This window comes from Engystomops pustulosus, chromosome 1 (genome assembly GCF_040894005.1).
Source record: "Engystomops pustulosus chromosome 1, aEngPut4.maternal, whole genome shotgun sequence".
Taxonomy (NCBI): Eukaryota; Metazoa; Chordata; class Amphibia; order Anura; family Leptodactylidae; genus Engystomops; species Engystomops pustulosus.
Window position 1 is genome coordinate 64720952 of NC_092411.1, and position 16605 is coordinate 64737556.

The 16605-nt window shown below is 41.8% G+C and overlaps 1 protein-coding gene across 1 annotated transcript; it reads right to left on the reverse strand.

The window, feature by feature from the left end:
* Window positions 1–3112: 3112 nt before the first annotated feature.
* Window positions 3113–16392, reverse strand: RFC5 (replication factor C subunit 5). The gene is made up of 11 exons (XM_072142471.1): window positions 16209–16392; window positions 14825–14889; window positions 13880–14016; window positions 13049–13128; window positions 12112–12185; window positions 9715–9874; window positions 9338–9419; window positions 8813–8942; window positions 8088–8165; window positions 4881–4935; window positions 3113–3429 (listed from the first exon to the last, which is right to left on the reverse strand). The coding sequence occupies exons 1-11, from the start codon at window positions 16256–16258 to the stop codon at window positions 3333–3335; spliced, it is 1008 nt and encodes a 335-aa protein (XP_071998572.1). The 5' UTR covers window positions 16259–16392; the 3' UTR covers window positions 3113–3332.
* Between the last annotated feature and the right edge of the window lie 213 nt (window positions 16393–16605).

Consider the following 16605-nt stretch of genomic DNA (forward strand, 5'->3'; position numbering starts at 1 on the left):
ATACAAAAAGTCTAACCAGACATTTTTTTTCTCTGTAGAAGCCTTTTTACCATTCGTCGTCTTTATTTTTCCATAACAGTAAAAACTTGTACGGGAGTAATCATGGAGGCCTGTGCCATACTATTATTACATCAGAGAGCGCCAAGGGGTTACAGGGCTGATCTCACCACTCCGCTATGTTAAGAAATTGAAGACCTTCGTCGTTGCCTCGTGCATAAGTCCCTATATATGATCCTTGTAGTCAGGCATCTGAGATTGTACATATATCAGTGCTCAACTGATATATACAAAAAAAAAATTCCTTCCTTACATGTAATAATCACTTAAATATATTTATGCCTAAACCTCATATACTAGGAGGGGTTAATCAAGTGTTCATTTATGAGGTTTCGGTAACTATATTTAAGTGATCGTTACGTGGAAGGAAGGTATTTTTACGAAGATACATTTATTAAGGGCTTTGCGCTGCACTTTTGTCAGACTGTGTTCTTCATGGCTAAAACGGCTTGCACAGGTATTTAAAGGGGTTATCCGGGTTTAAAAATCTTTTTATGGCCGGGCTGGGGAGGGATAGTTAAACATAATAAACATGGACTTACCTCCTCCGGCGCCGCGGTCACTTCGATCCGTGCCCCTGTAAACAAACAGGTGCACGGAAGCCGCGCAAAGGGAGCTTCTGGTCCGCGTTGTGGACGGCTCCTCCCGTCCGTCCCTATCTCTCAGCGTTGTAAGCGCTGGGAGATGGTGCGCATGGGAGAATCCGGCCGTCCGGAAGCTCCCTGTGCGCCGGTGTAATGAAACCGGCGCACGGAGAAGACGGGCCGCTGCGCGGGACATCGGCAGCACCGGAGGAGGTAAGTACATGTTTATTATGTTTAAATAGCCCTCACCAGCCCGGCCATAAAAAAATGTTTAAACCCGGATAACCCCTTTAAGAAGTGTGTGTGTGCTGCAACTGTTGTGCACGACCCTTTTTTGGCGCAGCTGCACTGGCATCCATGCAACACAAATTAGGTGGAGTGTTGTTTGGCAGTCCGACTGATTCAGACCAAGCGCCGTATTTAACTTTCAAATTGTGTTGCACGCCCTATGTTAAAGGTGCACAACAAAAAAAAGATGGTGAACTCTGTTGGACCTGAGCGGGGGAAGCGACACATTTATTCATGATTTCTGGTGCACACAGGATTGTATTTAGACGCCTATGGTTATGTCAAACGCTATGCCCCTGAAGAAGCGAAACCTGAGGTCGGATGAGGCGTTTTTAACCCCCTATTGTGGGTATAAGAATCTATGTATATAAGTATCGTTAAACTTGGGTGATCTGCAAGATGTATTTGTTCTTTTATAGGATCTATAACAGGTATTCAGAAAAGAAAGCGTCTCAGATGCCTGACTATAAGGATCATACTGTATATTGGGACTTATACACGAAGCAACGCCTAAGGTCTTCCATTTCTGAACATAGCGGAGTGGAGAGATCAGCCCTTTAACACATGGAATTGTTCTTTTGAAAAGGAGTTGAGCATTGACTCAGTGATACTGAAAGGGGCTTACAGATTTGACAGTAAAGTGTTATTTTATTTTTAAACCAACCTGTAGCAGGACTAGAGGCCTGCTGTACTGAAGCAGAGGAAGCAGTTAGGCCTCTTCTACACTCATGAGTGTGATGCAATGAACTCGGATCTCCCGGGCCTGAATGCTGCAAACCGGAACTGAACTTTGCATGTCATTTCAGTTCTGGTTTGCAGCGTTCGGGCCATGCGATCCAGGCAGCACGCGTTGCGAGTGTGATGCGAGTTCAAAAGGGGCCTTACTGTTAGGGTGAAGACACACATGGCGTTTTTGGGCCATTTTTACTAAGTGCGTTTTCAGATCGTAAAAAATGCATGCGTTTTTGTCAGTTTTTAATTGTGTAAATTCAGAAAATCGGACAAAAACGTATGCGTTTTTAACGATCTGTACGATGAAAACTAAAAACGGCCTAAAAACCCTTAAGCTGCATAAAAATAAAGGGATTAACAGGTGTGTGTGTGTGATGGGATCAAACATTCCAATATCAAATGACTTCTAGAGAAAAAAATACATATGTAGAAACCCCACCTCCACAATGTACAAGATACTTTTGCTTTAGTATACATTTGTATTTTTAAACTTTATGACAATGCAATCCAAGTGAATCAGGATTAACTCCTCCATGGATGTATATTCATTTAGACCTAACTGCTTGCGTTTGGGAGGCAGAAACGTATTTAGCTTTTTTAAAAGGCAAAACACTTGTTGCTACTTCCTTATCACAGAAGTTTATGGAAAGTTTCTCTTGATGCACTTTAAATGCGTTTCAAAATTCAATCCAAGTGCATGGTGTGAACACAATGGGTAGATAGCAAATGTTGTACAGCGAGACACTGCGTCTAATTTCATCTTACACTGCCAGATTCATCAAAGTGTCTGAGGCTGGATGATAAACCTGGTGTAGTTCAAGACAACTCCTATAAATTCTAACAGAACACATGCAAGTGAATGGTAGAATGATGGAACTTTGCCAGCATGAGTTTTAGGGTAAATTCACACTGCCGTCTGCGGGGCCGTACATGCGGCTGCAAATACGTCCCCATAGACAGCAATAGCGGCATAGCTTTCTCTATCTTTTGGCGAGTGTGCGGCCATGCGCCGCTGTTTTCTATGGAGGGAGAAGGGGCCACCATCTCCTCCTCCTCTCCAGCACACGGCAGGCATACCGCATGTGAATGAACCCTTAATGTAATTCATCAGTGCTAGTAGAAATCCTGTGTTAGGATTGACTTGCATGGTAGCAGGAGGCACAGACAATGGCTGACACAATATCTGTGGTTGGGAATACTCTTTTCCATCTTGAGATACATACCCATTGAAGGTATTGTGGGTGCACACATGGGGAGATTCAAGTTCAGGATTAGATAGAATAGATCCATGTATTTACATGTTAGGTCTGTACATACAATATTATATAATGAAGAGGCCCCTATATGATCCTTTACAGGTGCAATGACAACCAGGATGTGCAGGTCTATGTAACCTGTAACCCTATGACTATTGGAGTCACAGTGTGGTTTTACATCACAAAAAAAATGTATTTTAAGAAACAATATTCAATTTATTTGTTGCTGCAGTAAACCACTGTTCAATATCAGGGGACAATCCACAACCAGTGTTGTACCCAAATGTTCTTGCGACTGCAGACATCCAGTCTCTGTTCCAAAAATAGAACAGCCCATGTATGTTCTTGCTTAACAGTTTTTGCTTTGTCCTTGAGTAACCTTGACCACACATCTGTCAAGCTGCCACGTCCCCCACTAAGCCTCTGCAGCGATCATGTCTCGCGTGACCTGGAAGGCGGCTATTAGGGAACTAAGCTGAATCTTCTCACTGGTCCCAGTAGCCAATCTGTACCTGGAGAAGGAAAGCGCAGGAATTAGTATGACGACAATTACAGTGCCATTCATTTCACTGCAGGCTCATGAGAGGAGTCACTACAAAATTAGACTAAAACTAGTTTTTTACAACATTTCTCTTTTATTCCTAAAGTTCCCCTCAACTTTTACTGTTACCTTAAAGAGAACCCGTTAGGCAAATTAACCCCCTAAACTAAATATAATTTTCATAACCTGCAATTAGAGAGCATTGCCTCTATCCCTTCATTGTCCCTCTACATGCCTGTAAACCTAAGCAATGAGGTCCTAAAGCTGTATGCAAATGACCTGGGAAATGTCCAATGAAGCATTAGCATATTCAAGCTGTCCAGCTTGTTCATGAGTGGGAGGCACAGCCACAACCCCAGTGCTTGACTGACAGCCTGTATAATGGTGCAATGGCTCCTCCATGTGCTTGCTGGTGGCGACGCCCCCTGCAGAGTGTGAGTGTGTGAGTGAGTGTGAGTGTAGGAGAGATACAACAGCTCCAGGTAGCCATGTTATAGCAGAACATGTCAGGTACTTGTGTAGCTGATGTCTGTGTCTCTCACATGTGTATTAGGAGGATGCAGCATGTCAGCAGATGCAGCACAGGCACTAGCAATGCTTTACGATACATTACACACAGACATGAGCAGGGGGAGGAGAGGGGAGGGGTAACAGGGGTGACATCACTGCCTCTGATCATGTGACCAGCATAATTTACATAAAGAATAGCTGATTTTACAATGAATAATGTATGAATTGACTAAATAAATGCTGTGATGGATCCTTGTGAGCTGCTCCAACAGGTAGAGGTGACAGAATTAGCCGCAGAGACCTGATGACAGGTGTCCTTTAATAGATTTTTTTTTTTTAATTGATGGAGCTGTGACCATTTTCTGCTTTTTTTTTTTTAATAAATAATTCAACTTTACTTATGACACTTTATTCCATTATTGGGAAAGCCAAGATGGCCATACGTGAAATTGAACCTCCTCATTGACCACCATGTTTCAGTCCATTAACCCCTTCCCAACTGCCATACAGCTACGTAAGACCTATTTGCACTTACTGAATCAGATAGCACCCATTTACACGTCACCTAGAAACACACTTTGGGTGTGGTATTAAAAAGAATAATCTCAGGGTTGTGGTACAACATATCATTTATAATATAAGGATTATGTTGAAACAGAACCGGAGATATCCACGGCCAAATTTAAAGTAAAAATTGTATTTTTAAAAGGGAATCTACCCTACCATTTGATTTGATGCATTATGAGAATGGTGTTGCTACACTGATTCAGTCATATCTTGTATAATCCGCAAACATGCAATTCCTCGTACAAAACACATGTAGACTGTCTATTGCTCTTTTATAGTTCCCTTTTTGTATCCCGTCTATGGCAGAATGTAGTAACAATGTCATGCTGTAGCCAAGATACTTACTCTATGTCGGCCATCTTTGTTAACAAATGCATTCGTACAGATTGTGGAAAATCCACTAAAAAAAAGGGGGGGGGGGGGGGAGAGAAAATTAGATTCATTTTAAATTTACTTTACCACACTTATCCTAAAATTACACTAACTTGTCCACTTTCTCAGGCCTCATTCAAATGTATAATGGGGACATGTGCTTGCTGCTTCTTCGGTGACCAGCACACGTCCTCATTTACCACAAGGGGCTCATGCCCATGGTCTTTTTCATTAGCCAACTACCTGGGTCACAAATAATAGAGCAGGTCCTATTCCTGGGGACAGCCCACAAGCCTGGTTTTAGCAGCTTGGAAACAGCACACATGTGGATGAGGCGCAGTCATCCTTTCAATTGTATATTAATGTCCCCTGATTTTACCTTGAGTAAAATCTTATATTTAGGCTTGGGTCACATCAGTGCTCCACCATTCCATTGTACTGTTCTACTAGAAATGAACAACCAAATAAGAATAGCAGGCGTTTAATTTGACATACGGAGCCTGGGAGATCCCATTGTCATCATGAGGTCTGCGGAGCTCCTGTCTGTTGGAAGAAAAGTTCCTGATGGCTTTGGTGCAGATCACTTAACATTGCACACATTTGGTGTGTATATTATTGGAGACATTCTTGTTGTTTGTTTTTCCAGATCAACCAATGTATACAATGTACATGAATGTGCTGGAGGAGAGGTATCATCCCAATATCTGTGGGTTTGTAGGCACCATTCATGTGCTGTGCCTGGGAGGTCCCAACTATAGAGCATAAATATTCACTTTTTAATGTTTTTGTCTTCCATGGGAGGAATTGTGGGTCCTAGCATTTGATGATATTGCTGTGTAGGTAATGTCAAATATTGGGCTGGTGGGTAAACAGCATCTATTAAACTACATACAGCAATAAGATCCAATACTCCTTAATGGATACTACATTCTGCTCTAGCCACTGGTCGCTAATAACATGATGTCTGGGGGGTCCAACTATGATCAAGGGATCAATCCCCCCACCCATTAATAGAGCAGCAGGCAGAACAAGTACCTTGTCACTTATAGGACCTGGCTATCTCCATTAGTGCCAGAAAGACTAGTGGGCTACTTCCTGCTACAAAGTGGAACCTGTAAAATAATTTGTATATGTGGCCCATGATCTAGTAAGTGCAGCGGAATATGATGGCGCTATATAAATAATTTATTAATAGTAATGGGACACCCTTTCTTGTCATAGGTTGCATTCCAAGCCCCGCTGATCAGTATGTTATCTCCCATTCTGTGGTGCCGAGTTAACCCCATTAAGAAAACATATTTGGCTACTTTTTGTTGCTTTAGAAACAGTACAAATTAAATGGAGTCTTAAGCAATAATATAATGGTCATGTCTCACTCCTCTCCCCTAGGGTAACCGATTGACCAATATTTAGCATTCTCTTTGTAGTCTGAATACTGAGAATCCCAAGTGTAGGATCACATAAGCCATGGTCATATGCATGAGGGCTGTGTAAAGCAGATAACCCTGTAAGAGGATATTTTCTGTATAACGTGCAGCACAGTGACACTACCCTGTATAATATAGTCACTGCTGTGTGTGACTCCCCCTGCTGGCCAACTAAGAATTTCTCACACCATTCAGGTAGATAATTAACTTTACCCAGTTGCTGTGGGAACCATTGTGAGATAGGGGAAAATCACCAGAGAAACCAGTCACAAACAGATGGCACTTGACTGAGGACCGAGTCCCCACTGCTTATTTCCCCTCTTCAACACAGCACAACAAGGATGTCAGGTACGCTCTTTGCACCAGCTGGACCCAGGAGAAACACACAGACGTCATCCTGTGACTCCTGGGAAATGAAAAACAACTCACCTTGACAAAGCCAATATCAAAGAAGTCCTATTGTAGTAATAATCTTGAAAAATACAACACATGCACACACAGGCCCCAGAAGTAAACACTCAGGAGGATGAGACAAAAAGTAATAAAGCAGAGACTGGCGAAAAAACTGAACGGTCACCCAGACGGCAACTAGTGAAATAATGGCTCTTATGGGAGGGACAGACCAGCACAGCCAAAAGTCCCCTTGATCTCAGAGTAGGGGTCCCAGAAGTGGGACATACTTCTAACCCTATGGTCAGCTCCTGTCTATCAGAGCAGCTGGAAAACAACTCCGCACAATGACGTCCGTGTCCATGCCCTTGCAGGATGCACAGGACGTGTTGTTCTCTAGGTTTCAAATGCGCACGTCCTTCTAATAACTCAGGCTGCAATTTTATTCCACATCTGGGATGTTAACCCTTCACGACTGCCATACGGCTATATACGTCCTATTTGCACATGCCCCGTGCAGAAAGGAAATTTATAGATGACATAACAGTGACCAAATTCAAACGGACCTATCCCCTGAACCCTGGCACCTAGAAACACTGTTGTCATAAGAATCTCCACTTTAATATGACATATGGATTGTGTAAGGATAATAATTTTTTTTTTCTATATAGCGCCAAATTCCATAGCACTTCGCTTCACAGAACCAGAGATGGCCAACTTTTATGAACATCTTTCTATTTCCGATTGTAAATTTAAGAGAGGAGCATCCATGTACAATCATAATCAGGAAGACTATCCTGGATTTGTGTTTCTAGGTGCCAGGTGTACAGAAGATATAGGAGTTTTAAGTGTTTCCCCCCTCCAGCCTTCAGTAAAATATGCCTGCACATATGACCAAGTTCCATGCCCTTAGGCACTGAAAGATTTCCTTTTGTTGCTTGTTTCTAACATCCTGTATTAGGAATGGATTCACTGCATGGAAAATATACTGCTTAAGGATGCATTCACACAAACATATACCACACCTCCCCTCTCCATAGCGCACGGCACCATAACACGGGGAAAGGACACGGTACTCCACGTGCTCATTGCCGGCCTATGGGGACGTATGTACGGCCGCAAACTTGAAGCCGTACATACATCCCCCAACGGTTGAGTGAATATAGCCCAATACAACACAGAAAAGGACTTAAAAAACTAATACATGACTGGAGGCTCAGACACAGTGATTGAAATTTGTAAAAGTCTCAACAAGAGCTGTGTAAGCAAAAGGGTTGAAAATATTACCCATTAATAATATACTATGAATTGAATATAAAGGAAGACAAAAGACAACTAGCAAAATCATTGAGCAGGTATTTACCTCTATGTACATAAACATGCACTTCAGTGAGAATGTCATGGAGAGCCAGGCCTTTCAGGGTCTTCAGTTCCATGATTTCTGAACACAGTCCTTTAAGGAGTCTATTCAATTACTACAGGATCTGTTGTACTGCATTAGAAAACATCACTGAACATGCATAGATGTAGCTAGTGCAGCTGTTCAGCATCCCAAAACGGTTTGTAAAACTACCACTACACATAAGTGTGATCAATGGTCGGTTAATGTTACAAGGCCTGGTAGCACAGGTACAAATGCATCATAGGTTTATATGCGTGTGCATGTATATATTTTATTTTAAATACACACAGTTGTAGTCATAAGTTTACATATCCCTGTAATATATTGGCTTTAATGTTCATTTTTCAGGGTTATTTGGATGTTATTGGTTGTCTTTATGATTTTAAAAAAGACAAACATTAGTTCAACAATAAATGGCCTCACCCAGCCACTAACCATGAGTGGGAAGTTTGTGTGTTAATCATATTATCTGAAAAAAAAAAAAATTTGGCAGGGGAATGTAAACTTTTGAGCACTGTATATATTTGCTTGTGTATGTGTCCTGGATCGGGAAGCCATCATTGCACCAGAACAGCAGAGCCTCTGACTGGAGCAGTGATTGATACTGTTGAGTATTTTCCAAATATTGAAATACTCAGTCCCAAAGTCCTGTCTTCATACGTGAATTCTGGCAGAAGAAAGGATACGCTTGTATGCTGTGGTGAAATCCTTGTTCAGCATCCAATCCAGAATGTTGGCAATATCTACTTTCAATGGATGACCAGTGCAGGTATACACTGTATCCTCAGACACTCTACCATACGCCATGTTTGTACTCTGAAGAAAAAAAGCAAAATATTACAGATTCAGGATAATTAAATTGTACAAGGGTATACTGAGGAAAGATTTATAATATTATTGTAATAACTGCTCTTGAAAACAGCCTTATGTCCCCTGCCCATGAACTTTCTCAGTCCATGTGTTGCTCAGGACCTATGTCCTGAGCACACTGAAGTAGATGGGATTCCTTGCATCAAAGAGAACAATTACAGTTGTAATAGTGTAAGTTCGGCAGTTGGATACAGGGAGTCCTTGCATCACATTTCTGTATGATGCGTGTCTCTTGTCCACTGTACTGTGCTCAATCTGTGGTATCTGACCACCACGAGGGTTCATTTCCATGGACCGAGCATGTTCATTAATAATCTGCACAGCTAGTATTAATGTGTTACCTGCAATATATTTAGAGCTCTTCGCATATCTCCACTAGACAGGGTCACCAAAGCCTTCATTCCATCTGGAGTAATGTCCACACTGTTGGGGAATACAGGAAGAGGTGGTAACATTCGCCACTAGCTGCTATAAGTGCCTCTACATATAGCTTCTAGATAATCCGACAGCTCAGAGGACTTCTGTCCATCTTGCGTACAAGACTTTAGAGTGTATAACAGATTTAGGAGGGACAAATAAGAGTTAAGCAAGTGGAGAAGGAAGCACTATGCTCTGGTACAATATATATCACAAGTTTCGTGTATTCACTTGTGTTATTAATTTCTTCAAAGTTTGCTGAAATGTTTGTGACTGTTTAAGAATATATTATATACTGTACTTTTCCAGCTGTACGACATGCTCCAGCCTGGGCACCATCATTTCTGAGCTCAGAGGACCAAAGCGAAACCTTGTGCATCGCGACTGTAAAGCTGGGATGATCTTTGACAAGTAGTTGCAAATCATGCAAAATCTTGTGTTTTCTGTGAACTTCTCAATTACTGAAAGGGAAAAAAGTTGTTTTCATAAAACATAATTCTACAATAATACTGTTGATTAAATACTTTTTCTTAAAAAGAAATCTACCATCAAAATGAAGCATAATAAACCAGGGACACACTCAGATCCAGGCACTGTGACTGTTGTAATCTTATTACATTTGTTATCCATGACCTCCTTCCCCCTACAATCAACTTTTAAAAATATTCCAATGAGTCATTAGGACTCTGGGGGACAGCAAAGCCTCAACGGGCCCTAGCTTCACAGACTGTTGCACTGAGCAGGAGCACATCCCCTCTTGCAGAGAGATTACAGCAGGCAGAAGGAGGGGGAAGTGCTGAGGGAGCAGCGAGGGTGTGAGGCTACAGCATGAAGGGGCTCTGATAACACCCTTATATCCCATCTTACTGATTAGCATAATTTTAAAAGTAGATTTTAGATGGAAGGAGATCATGGATAACAAATATAAGATTACCACAGTCACAGTTCCTTGATCTAAGAGTCTATAAGTGTCCCTGGTTTATCCATGCTTGATTTTGGTGGTAGATTTCCTTTAGTTACTAAAAGTAGCTGGCACATTTTGGGAGTATATCACCATTAATTTTATTTACAGCTGTCAAGTTTACCACATTATTTAATTTCAAAAACTGCCATATTACAGAATCCTTTAGGTAAAGTGTAATAAAAATTATACTGCAAATACTGAAACTGAGTATGATTTGTGTATGCACACTCCGATAAATTAAAAACATTAAGTGAAGGAAAAACTGCCCTTCTCTCTAGAAGTAACCACAGACATCTCAAACTCCCTTAAGTCAGGGTTATTTATAAATTCAATTCTACCCTGTATTGGTGTATTGTGTGTATAGCTGCAGCAATTCACCCTACTAAAGCAGATGTTTCACATGAAAATAATTTAAAAATGGTCTTTCCCCCACCTCCCTGACGACATGTTTTGCCTTAAACATTTCGGGGGGGGGGGGGGGCTCTAGGGAGGGAATTTGAAATTATAGAGCAGGAGGAGCTGAGCAGATTAATTCCAGCGCTATGACTTTTTAACACAGAATAAAGCATCAATTATTTGAATCGTCAGTGATCAATGCTGTGTCACAGACTTATCACTGCCAGGGACTGAACTCATATACTGATATATGATGAAACAAGAACTCGGTGCATCCTATCAATCTCCAGCAGGATGTCGGTTCATGCCACAGACCGAAAGCACAAATCTGCCCTTATTCTCCATCTCCGCCCACAAAATAGTCCAGTAATCTGCTGAGCTGCTCCTGCTCTACAACATGCTCTCTGTCCTCTCACATAATCAGTGGAACAAGGACTACTAAAAAAATGTCCTCTTTGACAACCCAGCGCTTTTCAACAGTTGTGATTTTTTCTCTCCTAATTTCCCCAAAAATGTATTGTGTCAAATGTATTGACCAAAGATGGTCGCACTTCGATTTATAATGAGTGCTCTTTAGGACTAGGGTTCCCACGCCAAATGTTGTCCAATACAAAGTAATCCAAGCACTCCTTTGATATGATGCCAAATATGAATGTATTAGTATCAATACGATCAAACAGAGATGTTTCACCCAACACGGGCCTTTATCAAACACAGATCACATGCAGTTATCTTTGCTGTAGATTATTTTACAGTATGTGGGGTGAAGGTTCTCGTAAATCAAGTGTGTATGTGGCGTATGTAGGGTGAAATAGGGTTCAATATGCTAAATAAGGCTCAATTTAAGTCTATTGGACTGCTGCTCCAGCCTAAGAAGGTTTTTATTTTTTTCTATACAAAGCGTTGCTTTCATATAGAGAATCTTGACACTAAGTATCAGTATTGAGTTCCAAGTTCTGGTAACAAAACAACTCCAAATGCAACTGCAGTTTTGACAGAGGTGCAGCTTCTGAGCCTAAGCGATCCACAAGGGTTAATGCAATTACATAATGCAAAATCCTTACAGTATTAATTGGCCAAAGGACACCAAAAGTGGCCCCCATAAAATCTAAAAACGTCAATATTAAAACGATCACAAGCTTCTGTAAGCTCCAGCTATATTAATCTTACCCAGCAGGTAGCAGTAGCAAGAAGCACGACAGACAAGCTGCCTGCATATATTCAGCTGCTGCAGCATAAAGACGGAGCAGATTGTTATGTCTATCTAGGATTTTCATAAGACCTGGTAATTTTGTAACGCTTCCAGGCATATGGCAGTCGAGTTGTGTGGCTCCTTACCTCGTCTCAATGCATTCTGTGCATCGTGAGTCATTGCATCTGCTTCATCCAAGATCACAAGTTTAAAGCCTCTCCTGCAACAGATACAGATGTCAACACAAAGCGCAGTAATCTAATTGTACACATGGGTAGTGCGGCAATCCAGGATAAAACATTGCACTGTATGGGTCAGGATGTCATCTTTAGGTGAAAGGGCAAAGTCTGAATTACAATAAAAATAATGGAGTATTCGGGCTGCCAGTAGACGACACTGAAATTTTTTTGCTTTTAAATAAAAGCGCATCTATGTCTGGTCATTATATGGCTTATTCCCCTATGAAATACTACAAATCTGTAATCTTCCCCTGAGCTTAGATGCAGAGTGGGTTAAGACTAGGTGCTATGATATTAACAATAAAAAGCACCCATAGTAGAGCCCATCATTTTTTTTGTTAACACACAAACTTAGAAGCAGCAGCATGGATGACATTAAACAGCAGTAATGAGCAGTACTAAATTCAGCACAGAGCGAGATCTGTGTATCTTTATCTGTTCCCTCTTTATACAGACTTCTAAGCAGATATAATAATTAACAGCGAACTGATTGATCAGTACAAGCGGAAATAGCCATAATTTTTTACTGCGTCCCAATCTCCCATAGGGTTTTGGTACTGTAATTGCAGCGTGTCTGAATGAATGCCAAACACATTCGGGTTTTGGTGGCCTAATAAGGCTTACTAGATGCATCAGAAAGAGAGGTAGCTGCTAGCCCAGATGTGCACTTTTGCTAGCCCATGTTCACATGGCATAGAACCCATAACGCCCATACACAAGTGTGAATTGGGTCTTTGCTGATCCATGGCTTTAACATGTGGAATCCATAATCTTAATGTTGCAGACTAGAAAATCTTAAAATGCATTCAGGATTTTGAACCAATGTTTTTTTTTCTTCACTTACTTAAAAATTGTTCTTGTGCTGGCAAAACTTAATATGGGGCCTCTGACAATATCTATGCCTCGATCATCAGATGCATTTAACTAGTAAAAAGAAGAGCAATGTTAAAAACTGTTCTGAACAAAAGCAAAAAAGTGGAACTTATCAATAGTGCTGTGTTGTATACATTACACCGGAACTCGCCCCCAGGGAAACATGTGACATCATTAACCCTGTCAACCTTAAGGGGGTTTTCCCACAAACTAAAGTTAGGCCCTATTCCGTGGAACCTATAAAGAGGAACTGGACATAAAAACCTTCCTATTTATGCTGAGGAACATCTGCACCGCTTCTACACTACATATTCCATTTTGGAATCCATTTGCTGGAACAAACTATGCCTTCCCAGCCCGATTGTCTGTTTGGCCGCGGTCACACATACCGCTAGGCGTCCGTTCATAACATGACGCTAGCGCACAGGGGGAGGTCCTCGGCCTGAACGCACATGGGAAACGCATGGGATTGATAAGCCGATCGCATGCGTTTCTCTGGAAACGCATGTGCGTTCGGGCGCCTAGCGGTACATGTGACCGTGGCCTTTATGTAAGCTCTGACTGGGCAAATTTTGGTGATAGCCAAGTAACAGGCTCTTGACTATTCACCACCCAATCCCACTTTCTATGGGAATATACAGGTCCACCAGTGGTGAGCACAAATGATCCCCAAAAAGTATCACCCTTGCAGGATCTCTATTGAAAAGACCCTGCATTATCATCAACACAGCACGGGATCACATGGCAACAAGAAGGAGAAAATGTATTCAGCAATTGTCGACATCAAATTATCTATTTTTACCTCTAATACCATAGAGTTGAACTCTTTATCTTTATAGAGCTGCTTTGCACAAGCCAGGATTGTGGAAGTTTTGCCGGTGCCTGGAGGTCCATAGAATAAGAGGTGAGGCAGCTTGTCTTCACTTATGAACCTCTGAACTAATGAAGGAGACAACAAAAATAGTCAACACCACAGTACAGTAAATATGTAATATGGCATTTAGAAAAATTGTATGCCAAAGATTTCGTGATGGAGATGTAAAACCAGAAATTATCCAATAGTTATAAGTGTCAGCAAAAGCTACCAAAATAACTGGAATGCATCTTTAAGGGCATCTGTAGATCTTTAGATGGGATAACCTCATTTATATGCATGAAAATCTGCATATATTAAAAAAAATTGCAGACTTTTCATGCACTTTACATGCAGATTTAAATAATTATTTTCATAATACAATTTCGCCTGCAGAAGAAAACAAAATCCACCTCTATTAAAACACTACCTTCTGATTCTTTTATAGCCCAGTGTTTTGGCATCATCCAAATGTTGTATAAAGTCAGATAGGGGGAGATCACAGCACTGAAGTCAAGCTCTCCCCACCTCAGGACCAACGGATCAGAGACATCCTTAGGCATGCAAGAACCCCAATCACAGTGGTACGGGTGGTCTGAAGTAGGGAGAGCTGGACTTAAGCACTCTTTACATGTCACTTCAAAGACGATTTTCTAGATAATGCTAGTACACTGAACCTTGAAAGAAGGTTTCAATCTCCTTGATAAGGTCATAAAAGGACAGAATTACATCCCTTCCTAATACTAGTTCACATTTCATGCAAAACAGATGTTGTTTGTTTTTTTTTTTTACTAATGACAAAGCTGCCTAAAAGTGCTAATATTATAAATGTATTATTGTAGCATCTCATAGACATTATACCAATGGGATTTTAAAGGGGAAAAAACGACTTACTAGTGCTGAGGATATCCTGATGGGAGATCAAATCATCAAGTGTTTGTGGCCGATACTTCTCCACCCTATGTGAGAGAACACAAACCTTGTCATGATGTTCGACACGTGCAGTAGATTGAACGCCATAACACTTGTTCTTTTTTGCACTTCCATTTGCTCCCCTCTCCTTCTAAAAGCCATAATTTGGATCATGATAATGTATGGCAGTAATCTGATAGCGGGTTTTTACAGGAGTTATTGTGAGTACTAATGTGTCACCTCTCCGTAAAGAAATCAGGACATTGGGGAAGATTTATCTGAAGTGTCTGAGGTAAAACTGTTCTAGTATCCCATAGAAACCAATCAGAAATCAGCTTTCATTTTATACACAGCTGTGGGAAAATGAAAACTGAGCTCTGATTGGCTGCCGTGGGCAACTAGAACAGTTCTGCTCTCAGACACTTTTGATGAATCTCACCCATTGTATCCTGCAGGTGCTACCCCAGCCGAGTGCTTGTGAGGAGGTGGAGAGGCATGACTGCTTGCAGGAGTTCCCCGCCTCCTTGACTTTAAGTCTTCTAGATGAGAGGAGGAATAAATGTTGATTTTGCAGCAGCGCTGGAATGTGGAGCATTTATACAAGCAGCACTTAAAGGGGTTGTCCACTTTCAGCAAATATTTGATATGGTTTGTGTAAGGAAAAGCTATCCAATATACTTTCTGTATCAATTCCTCACGGTTTTCTAGATCTCTGCTTTCTGTCCTGCTATAAAAGCTTCTAGTAGATAGAGATCTGCCCATGTGATGTGATGGAGGAGGTATTACCACACAGCGCCTGCATGTCCATCACATCACATGGACAGATTTCTATCCACTGGAAGTACACAGTATCCTATAGCAGGACAGCAAGCAGAGATCTATAAAACTGTGAGGAATTGATACAGAAAGTATATTGGAAAATTGGATAACTTTTCCTTACACAAAACATATAAATATTTGCTAAAAGCGGACATCACCTTTAATGAATTGTGTGTTGGAGGAGGCAATTGCTGCATGAGGACAGGACATGTGTGACACCTTCACACTAGCAGAACATGGACACAAGTGCAGGACAGAATAAGGAGGTGTTCCAGTATTTGGGCCATGTCAGAGGGGACAAGTCTCTCTGATAAACTAATAAAAACTCTTAGTGTATTAGTACTCAGCAGGGATCGGAGCCTGGATGCGGCTGCAGTACAGATGGGTTGGCCCGCACTGGTCCCACAAGTCCTCAACACAAAAAGTGATAATAAAACTGATCAACAACAATACGCCCATCTGCATGTGCTGATCAGTATCTCCCCATTCACTTATACACGCAGCTGCTCATTGTAACCACACTGATAGCTCGGTATATGCGTCATACCAGGGCAGGTTCCTGCTCGGTCCAGGCTGCGCTTTACCCTCGGAGACCATGTTCTGTCACGGCAGTGCGGGGACAGCGGCACACAGGGCGGAGGGGAAGGATGCAGCGCGCGGGATCAGGTGGGCGGGGCCTGGATTTGGCGGCTGCTGACTCCTCTCGCGAGATCTGTGGCGTGAACGGCGCGAGATGACAGGTGGACACAGGGGCTGCAGTGTACTTAGTGCAGCCACAGTGCGGGAGGTTAGGAGTGACATTGATGTGAGCGTATTCACACAGCAGTAGAGGCTCCGGCGTGCCTTCATGTCACCAGGGTCAATAGTCCCTAACCTTTAACCTTGCCTGTGTTAGTGTCTGCAGTCACTAGGGGTCAGTGATGGGAAGTCCGGCTCTAGTGTGC